The sequence below is a fragment of the Etheostoma cragini genome, chromosome 8, assembly GCF_013103735.1.
Source record: "Etheostoma cragini isolate CJK2018 chromosome 8, CSU_Ecrag_1.0, whole genome shotgun sequence".
In the NCBI taxonomy this organism is placed as follows: domain Eukaryota; kingdom Metazoa; phylum Chordata; class Actinopteri; order Perciformes; family Percidae; genus Etheostoma; species Etheostoma cragini.
The window spans coordinates 26,862,472-26,872,601 of NC_048414.1; the positions used below are offsets into that span (position 1 = coordinate 26,862,472).

Consider the following 10,130-nt stretch of genomic DNA (forward strand, 5'->3'; position numbering starts at 1 on the left):
TGAGGGGCTTTGGTCACTTGTTAAAGATGATGCTGTGTGTCTTAAGAAGAACAACGCAAAGATGCTAGCAAAGCTCCCAGATGCATGAGGCAGTTTGATAATGTTGCTGAGGCAACATGGCTCTGGTTGTTCCTATTGTGACTGACTTAAAGAAGAATTTGTGCGATGAAATGGTTTCATAAAGTCTTTATTTTCCCGTGATACCTTTTTCCTCACAGAGCCTCAAGTAGTCAGAAACGTCACTGCCGATAAAATAACAACATCCTCTATATCTCTGATGTGGACTAAACCAGAAGGAAACAGCTCTTTCTTTACAGTACAATGGACAGATGGAACAAAGAACTTGAATGAGAATGTTACGGAAACAGCCATAAAAATAACAGGACTGACTGCCGGAGTGCAGTACAATTTTACAGTCATAGCAGTGGCTGGAGATATTGCAACTTTAGGAGAGCCAAAGATAATTTCCCTGTATACAAGTAAGATGTGCAGTGGTTTGCTATCTACAAAAATATCAAAGTCAATTTTAGATATCTTCCAGGGTAACTTTAGATTTAAGACTTTATTAGGCTTCAACTGACTCGCTGGTTTTCTGTTGAAGTTATTCCTGTATTTTGTCATAGACACAACTCATTTTTGACTGTTAAATCAGCATGAATTAACCATCTAACCATCCATCCATCCATCTTCATTCGCTCTAACGGAATTGGGTCGTGGGGGCAGCAGCTCCAGCAACGGACCCCAAACTTCCCTTTCCCGAGCCACATGAATCAGCTCCAATTTGGGGATCACAAGGCCTTCCTAGGCCAGGTTGGAGATATAATTCATCAAACTAGACCTGGGTCTTCCCCCAAGGCCTCCTCCCAACTGGACGAGGCATCCTTACCAGATGCCCGAACCACCTCAACTGGCTCCTTTCAATGCAAAGGAGCAGCGGCTCTACTCCGAGCTCCTCTCGGATGACTGAGCTTCTCACCCTATCTCTAAGGGAAACGCCAGCCCCCTACTAAGGAAATCCATTTCGTCCGCTTGAACCCTGGATCTCGTTCTTTCTTTTATGACCCAGTCTCCATGACCATAGGTGAGGATAGGAACAAAAACTGACTGGTATATCAAGAGCTTTGCCTTCTGGCTCAGCTCTCTTTTTTCAAAATGCTCCTTCCACCGCTCTATTACCTCCTCATTTGAGGTCAACAGCATCCCATCCTTACTGTACACAGCTCGGATGGTTCCCTCCTTCCCCCTCCTGAGGTGCCTACGGTTTTCCAGATTCACTTTAGTGCCGACCAGAAGTCCTTCTCCACGACTTCTCTAAACTTCTCCCACACCCGCTGCTTTGGCTTTTCCACGGCAGAGGATGCAGCCCTTTGGGCCTTTTGGAATCTTGCCACTGCCTCTGGATGTCAGCATATCCCAGAAAGACTCCTTCTTCATCGGACGACTTCCCTAACCACAGGTGTCCACCAGGGGGTTCGTGGGTTAGCGCCCCTTGAGGCACCTAAGACCCTAAGACCACAGCTCTCCACCGCAGCTTTATCAATAGAAACTTTGAACATTGTCCACTCAGGTTTTCCCCCATCCTCCACAGGGATGCAAGAAAAGCTCCACCCAAGGTGTGAGTTGAAAGTCTGTCGGACATCCACGTTGCCAATTTACCCACACATTTTGTTTGGGCTTACCAGGTCTGTCCAAAGTCTTCCCCCCAACCCCTTACCCAACTCACCACCAGATGGTGATCAGTTGACCGCTCCGCCCCTCTTCACGTGAGTGTCCAAAACATATGGCCTCAAATCAAATGAAACGATTATAAAATTGATCATTGACCTTCGACCCTAGGGTGCTCTGGTACCACGTTCGCTTATGAGCATCCCTATGTTTGAACGTGGTGTTTGTGATAGACAATTCATGACTAGCACAGAAATCCAACAACAGACAACCACTTTGCACTTTGGCTCAGATCAGGGGGGCCGTTCCTCCCAATCACGCCTCTCCATGTATCTACATCATTGCCCACGTGTGCGTTAAAATTAACCCCAAATACCAAACACAAAGATGACTGTGTTACACTAATGATGAGTAACGAGAACATGGCACATGCATTAGTTCTCCCTCTGCCTTCTCTCTCACTCACAGAGCCTGAAGTGGTCAGGAACCTCAATGTCACTGAAATCACAACATCCTCTATAGCTCTGATGTGGACTATGCTAGAAGGGAACAGATCTTTCTTTACAGTACAATGGACAGATGGAACAAAGAACTGGAATGATAATGTTACCGAAACAAACATCAATATAACACAACTGACTGCTGGAGTGCAGTACAATTTTACTGTCATAGCAGTGGCTGGAGATTATGCAACGTTTGGAGAGGCAAACACAATTTCCCTGTATACAAGTAAGATGTGCAGTGGTTAGCTATCTACATTAATATCAAAGTCAGTTTTAGTTATCCTCCAGGTTAACTGTATGAGACTGTCTTAGACTTAAACTTGAGTTAGTGGTTTTTTGATGAAGTTATACCAATATTTTGTCATAGACATAACTCATATTTGACTGTCATATCAGCATGAATTAACCACAGGTATCAAATACAAAGATGACTGTGTTACATTAATGATGAGTAACATGGCATATGCATTCTTTTTCCCTCCAACTCTCTCACTCACAGAGCCTGAAGTGGTCGGGAACCTCAATGTCACTGAAGTCACAACATCCTCTATATCTCTGATGTGGACTAAACCAGAAGGAGACAGCTCTTCCTATAGAGTACAGTGGACCAATGGAAATGGAAATTACACTGACAATGTGACTCAAACACAGAAAAACATTACTAACCTGACTGCTGGTTTTCAGTATAAAATTACTGTTACTGCAGTGGCAGGTGATGGCAGTACTGGACCGAGTACAACTGTTTCTCAATACACGAGTAAGTAAACATTTAAAATAGATGTGGTTTATGTCAAGACGTCTGTTGAGGATAGCTGATGGAGAAGCTTCTGCAATGGTCTCAACTTAGAGCAGTTCTGTTTGTGCTAGATTTGGGTTGTAGCTCTGGACAATTTAGTGTTGCAGATTTCAGGAGCAGTTGTTTTGGCTTGACTTACAGGGTTGGATATGCTATTTTTAGCTATGTTACTGGCATGAAATATCTCCACAACAACTTTGCGGGTTGCGATGACATTTTTTTCCACTAAATGGTAGCTATTTTGGGGTGGCAGTAGCTCAGTCCATGGGGAGTTGGGTTGGGGGGGGTTGCTGGTTCAAGTTCCGGTATGAACCAAAGTACAGAGTGTAGATTGGTAGATGGAGAAATGGCACTTTAGCTCCTGGGACTTCAGATCCAGTATTAGGGACCACTAAGGTCTATATAAAAGAGACTTCAGATACAGTATTAGGGACCACTAAGGTCTATATAAAAGAGACTTCAGATACAGTATTAGGGACCACTAAGGTCTATATAAAAGAGACTTCAGATACAGTATTAGGGACCACTAAGGTCTATATAAAAGAGACTTCAGATACAGTATTAGGGACCACTAAGGTCTATATAAAAGAGACTTCAGATACAGTATTAGGGGACCACTAAGGTCTATATAAAAGAGACTTCAGATACAGAATTAGGGCCCACTAAGGTCTATATAAAAGAGACTTTAGATACAGTATTAGGGGACCACTAAGGTCTATATAAATAGACTTCAGATACAGTATTAGGGGACCACTAAGGTCTATATAAAAGAGACTTCAGATACAGAATTAGGGCCCACTAAGGTCTATATAAAAGAGACTCTAGATACAGTATTAGGGGACCACTAAGGTCTACATAAAAGAGACTTCCGATACAGTATTAGGGACCACTAAGGTCTATATAAAAGAGACTTTAGATACAGTATTAGGGGACCACTAAGGTCTACATAAAAGAGACTTCAGATACAGTATTAGCCTATATAGGCATCCAAAGAGCCCCATGGGACCTTTTTAAGGATGATTTTCTAGTGATCTAAACATTTGGAGGACCTAAAGTCAAGTGTGACATTACAGCTTCAGGTTACTTTAACCTGTAATTGCAATGGACTTGTGGGAAATGGTGTTCATAAAAGGCTGCATTAACCAAGAATTATGATGCATGTGAAGCTGCAACAATTAGTTGGTTATTTAATGAATCAATTCTCTAATTAATTACTTGCTCAAAAGACACTCAAATTATTGTATTATATGCATATATTATCATAGTTGATTAATTGTGTTAATCTTTTAGTAATTTGAGTTAATATATTGTCAATGTTATTTGTGTTGGCACTATTTTAGAATATATACAACATATTTTAAACTACTTTCCCAATATCTTACATTAGATTGATTATGAATACATGTATTGGAAGTATATATATATATATATATATATATAGATATATAGATATATAGATAGATATATATAGATAGATATTTGATGTTAATCATTGATGAAATTTACAGCAACAAGAGTATATGTGCTTTATTATGTATTTAATTAATTTATCATGACAAAGACCAAACCCCCTTTTACCTCTTTATCATACAGGGCCTGTAAAGCCTGTGAACATCAGGATTACAGCGAGAGGAACCTTTTTCCTGAACATCAGCTGGACTTTGCCGGCCGGGAGAGTTGATAACTACGTTGTGAACATATCAAATGAGAGAAAGACTTTGTATGGCAACATAACAGCAGTCACTACAGCCGTCTTTACTGATTTACATCCTGGGAGAATCTTTTTTATCACAGTGACCGCTGTAGCTGGAAACTTTAGTGCGATGTCTGATCAGTTTTCATGTGCCACTGGTAGGTTTTAGTCATTGACTAATGATGTTAAACATTTGGTTTTTAGATCTTTTGCAGCTCGATATAAGATTTAATTTTTCTAACAGTGTTTTGCCATTGGATTTAGTTTTATGGGTTAAAACCATCAACATAAATAATGCACCTGTTATTCATACCTCTTAGAACCCACACCTCCCGGCGCCATCGTCTTCAGTCAGAGGACAAACTCTTCGCTCTCTCTAAAGTGGGCGACTCCGGCTTTAATGGAGGATGCCTCAAACATCAGCTACTATATCACCTACCAGCCTGTTGGTGGCAAACTACAAAATAAAAGTGCCTCGGTCAATAGCACAGTGCTGGACTCGCTTTTATCTGGAACTTCCTACAATATAACTGTACAAACGGTTGGACCCATGAATTTATGGAGCACAATTTTCTATATTTCTACTTTCACCTGTAAGTAACTTATAAGTACAAGTGATTCAATTCATGTTGTAGGTTATGCAACTCTTTGTTTAACAACCCATTTTTTTATCCGGCCAGCACCTAAGATTTTTGTTACATAACATATATTATAAAAGTATATATTGAGTGATGTTGATGATCTTCTTATTTAATTACTATGTAATTAACATTTGACTTGTTTTTTTTCTAGTGCCCAACCCTGTGTTGAACCTTGTAGCCAGCCCTAGTTCTACCACCTCAATAAAAGTGAAATGGTCATACCCGCAGAATACCAAGACGTATTACCAATACTTTGTTCAAACCTACAGTACTGCAGGACCACAGTTTAACCAGTCAAGTTTAACAGTCAGCATTAACAACACTGATGTACCCAACCTGGAGCCGGGAACTAGATACAATATCAGTGTTACAACAATAGCAGCAACAGGAAGTGAATCCACAGTGGAAACGACATACAGTTACACAAGTAAGGCCTTACATTTAAACATATATTAATGGATTTTGTATTATCAGAAACATCCCATAATCTTATTATGACATGGTGCTCTTTGGATGCTTTTATGTAGACCTTTGTGGTCCCCTAATACTATATCTGGAGTCTCTTTTATATAGACCTTAGTGGCCCCCTAATACTGTATCTGAAGTCGCGTTCATATAGACCTTAGTGGTCCCCTAATACTGTATCTGAAGTCGCTTTCATATAGACCTTAGTGGTACCCTTATACTGTATCTGAAGTCTCTTTCCCAAAATTCAGCCTTGGAGCAGAATTACAGCCACTATAGCCAGTCCCACAATGAGCTTCCCTTAGCATGTGCTATTTCTGAGTCTGTAGCTTATGAGGAGGAGAGTGGGGGCAAGGTGGAGGCTGGGGGTGTGGCCCGCCACTTGGCTCATTTGAAAGCCATGATGTCTCTCTCTCATGGGTGGACCAAATTCTCTGGGCGGGCAAAGCAGAGAAATGGGAGGTAACCTTAGTCCTTATGACCTCATATGGGGCAAGATTCCAGATCGGCCCTTCTGAGCTTTCATTTGCTCAAAGGCAGAGCAGGATACCCAGGACTCGGTTTAAACCTATCGCGATTTGTAAGCACTGGGGGGCCATAGGCAGGCTGGGGGAACTCATAGTAATGTTTAAAAAAATAAAGTAAAATGTTCATGCAATGGGACCTTTTAAAAAGATTGAGGATACCACAAACGTGTAAACGTTTAAAATTTTTCTATTGTGGCCTTTGGTCTCACGTAACTCTCTGCTGTATTTGCTGCAGTGCCCAAAGCCGTGACCAACCTCATAGTGGAGGATGTGAACACCACAACCATCCGGCTGAAGTGGCTCAGACAAACTGACTACAAGCCTTCCTACACCTACCTGGCGTACGCGCTCCTGAACGCCCTGGTGGTTCAGAATGGTTCAACTGAGACGGAGACTTACACCTTCTTCAATCTGACCCCTGGGAATCTTTACTCTTTTAATGTGCTTACAGTTGTAGAAGGTGTTATGTCTGCAGTGGAAACCACGTCGGGTTGCACAAGTAAGTGTTCAAAGCTTTGGAAAAATGTGCTTAATCAAAAATGCAATTAGCACTATTCAAAGGAATACAGAAATGCAAGTGTTTTGAAAGACCAGAAAACTAAATATCCCTAAGGGTGTATGATATTACTATTATTTTCTATGGTTCCTTTAATCTGAGCTTCATGTGTAAAATCGCTGGAGTGCCCTTTGAAAATAACTTGCTAAAATTAAAGGTGAAGTTACTGCACAGATAATGAAAAAGGAAAAATTCCAGATTTTTCTGTACCAAGTGGTCAGAATACAGAAATATTCAGAAGACTATTAGCTCTGTATTCTCATTTCTTTAAGTTAATTGAACATGTTCAGGCACAGCTAAAACTAAGGATTTTCTAAATGTTTATAACATAATGTTAAATCTTTTATTTTACAGAACCTGAAGCCGTTACTGCCGTCAAAGCCATAGGAAGCACAACAACCATGTCAGTGAGCTGGACACCAGCATTTGGGCAGGTGGACTCCTACGCTGTCCAGCTGTTCAGAGGGGTGCAGTTGGTGAAAAACAGCTCAAATCTGAGCAGCACAAATGTTACTTTTCGGGACCTGACACCAGGAGTGTCTTACTGTGCCGTAGTGATCACAAAAAGTGGCCCCTACGAGAATAACAACTCAGTTTGCAACGCAACTTGTGAGTTACATCGACATTGGGATTTTTAAACCTTGTGTTATACTGTTTGTTTTTTTTGCCAAATATTGGTTTAAGAAATGCCTGTAGCGTCTGAATTTAGCAATAACAAAACCGTATTCCTTCTTCTGTTCAGTTCCCAACCCTCCTGGACCCATCGCGGTGACGTCTCAGACTGTGGAGTCCATCAACTTCACCTGGCCCTTTCCAAAGGGCATGGACTACAATCAGTACAACTTCAGCGTGTACAGCTTTAATGGCTCCTTAAATAGAACATGGCCTTTTCCAGGTGGCATGGATTACAAACAGTACAACGTTGTGTCCAACTTTACCTTAGGTGGAAACAACTGGTTCCCGCTGCCCAACCTCCAGTCTGGAAGCCTCTACAGTATCGCTGTTGTTACGGAAGGCGTGTTGAACTATCAGAGCACTGCAGTGACAACAGAAAACTATACCAGTGAGTGTGATTAACACACCGGGGTATCACTTATTATGTCTATTTTTAAAGGTTTGTCCGAGTGTGGGTTTCTAGTTTAGTCATTCATCCATTTCCAAATTAGAATTTTCTTTTTTTTTTAACTGGTATACATAGTTTCTTTGTCTGATTTTGTCTATCATTTTAATTATTGTGGTATAGTAGCAGCAACAGGTCCCTAAAGAAATATTTTTGCACGTCACAATTGTTTTTGCATAGTTTCTCTATTATAATTAAGTAAACACAGTTAAAACAATACTTGAATTTAATTTCACTTTTACTACTCAAGTTTTCTTATGTAGTAACCTTTGTACAAGAGCAATCTGCCATTCCGAAGTGCCACTTATTGAGTAATTCCAACAGCATGACTTCCAAACTTGTCATGCCTGTGTGGCGGACCACATATGTTATTTATAGCATTTCAAATCTGACACATGAAAAACAAATATCTGTTCTGCATATCCACTGTGTCTTATCTGTCTCATTTGCTCAGGACCGTATCCTGTAACCAATCTGACCCAGACACAAATCACCACAAATTCAGTGACGTTGTTGTGGGAGCAGCCACAGAGCAAGCCTTACTATTCATATGTGGTGCGGACCAACAACGGCTCCATTGTTACATCTGAAGTAGCCTTAAACAAACAGAAAGATGTCACTGGACTTCTCTCTGGGAGCAACTACAGCTTCACTGTCACCACACAGACACCAGATGGCACTGAGGCAGCACCTGCGACAGTGTCCTACTTTACACGTATGTATATATATCATATCTAAGATACTGTCCCTACACCTGGGAGAATCCCTGCACCATTCCTTTAGGTTTTAGCCATCTCTGTAGCCTTTGCACTGAGGCCAGAGCTGCATATTTTATAGAGTAAGACAATATAAAAGAAGATTATTGCTTTATGTCAATTCTGCTTGTAGGTCCACATGGAATTGGATCTTTGAAACCTGAAACCTTAAACACAACTGCTGTGCGTCTGATTTGGGCAAAACCACTGGAGTACAAGCCTGAATACACATACTGGGTTGGGACTACAGACTGCGGGTTCCAAAACAAAACCGTCGCAGGAGAAGTCGCCGAGATCTCAGAGCTTCCCCCCGGGACCAACTGCACCTTCTGCGTTGTTGTCAGAGCAGCGAATGGCATCGAAGGGAAAGCAATCTGCACCTCCCAGTACACTAGTAAGACTTGTCATTTCTGTTTTTGGCTGTTGTTGTTTTTTCTTGTCATGGAAATTGACAGTAATCCTTCTTCCTCTGCACACAGAGCCTGAAGCAGTGCAACCCAGGATCTCCAGCCAGGGCTCCAATAGTTCCATCCTGGTGTCGTGGACCAAACCTCCTGGGACAGTGGAGCGTTATGAGGTTTCCCTAAACAGCAGTTCAGAAGTCTTCCCGAACTCCACCAGTACTTACTTTCTGTTTGAGAAATTGTCTGCTGGAAGACGTTACACTGCCATGGTAACCACACATAGTGGACCCTTCAATGCGTCATCTGGATTCATTACTAATGCAACCTGTAAGTATGACACATTTGTTAGATTTTTCCGTTGTTCCATAGTTAGTAATTCACACAATTGCATAAATTTTACAGCAGTTTTCAGTATTTTTTCCCTTTGAATTGCTAATCTTCCATTCCATGGGCATCCAGTGGTTTTTATTACGTCTATATGACCATAAAAATGTGGGACATTTGGAATCCACAACAGTGCAACGTTGTTTGACTTCAATTTTTAATGATTAGTTTAACATGTGTCATCTTGTGGCACTGCCTGCTGATGCTCATACCTTCATGGTGCTTTCAAGGAACTGATGCACTCTTTTTTTATCAGCTGTAATTGATTGGTTCAAGACATCCAAGGAATATGTTAATTATTGTAATGGCTGTGGGGTCATTTCACAAATAAATGTTTTCATAACAGCTTTATTATAACAAAGCCCAAACATGAAAGGCGACGAAATATTTACTGTAATGGTTTACCTGTTTTAAATCTTATGGAATCTTAAATAAAAAATAAAAAATATATTAAATCTGTTTAAAATATGATCAATTTTTAGTTAAACAGCCAAACAAAAGTGCAAAACATTGGTCCAGATGACAACATACAGAAAAATATCTGTTGCAAATTGATTATATATTGCTGCAATGTGAGATATACTGTGTGTGCGTGTGTGTGCGTGTGTGTGTGTGTGTGTG

The 10,130-nt window shown here is 40.8% G+C and overlaps 1 protein-coding gene across 1 annotated transcript in view; it reads left to right on the plus strand.

Moving 5' to 3' along the window:
* Nucleotides 1-10,130, plus strand: part of ptprjb.1 (protein tyrosine phosphatase receptor type Jb, tandem duplicate 1) — a 46,820-nt gene that overhangs the window by 26,634 nt on the left and 10,056 nt on the right. Inside the window, exons 5-16 of the mRNA XM_034878493.1 lie at nt 219-479; nt 2,134-2,394; nt 2,668-2,925; nt 4,558-4,815; nt 4,978-5,250; nt 5,450-5,725; nt 6,526-6,789; nt 7,201-7,455; nt 7,589-7,909; nt 8,421-8,681; nt 8,855-9,115; nt 9,201-9,452. Coding sequence (XP_034734384.1) covers nt 219-479; nt 2,134-2,394; nt 2,668-2,925; nt 4,558-4,815; nt 4,978-5,250; nt 5,450-5,725; nt 6,526-6,789; nt 7,201-7,455; nt 7,589-7,909; nt 8,421-8,681; nt 8,855-9,115; nt 9,201-9,452 — 3,201 coding nt within the window. The remainder of the gene's footprint in view (nt 1-218; nt 480-2,133; nt 2,395-2,667; nt 2,926-4,557; nt 4,816-4,977; nt 5,251-5,449; nt 5,726-6,525; nt 6,790-7,200; nt 7,456-7,588; nt 7,910-8,420; nt 8,682-8,854; nt 9,116-9,200; nt 9,453-10,130) is intronic.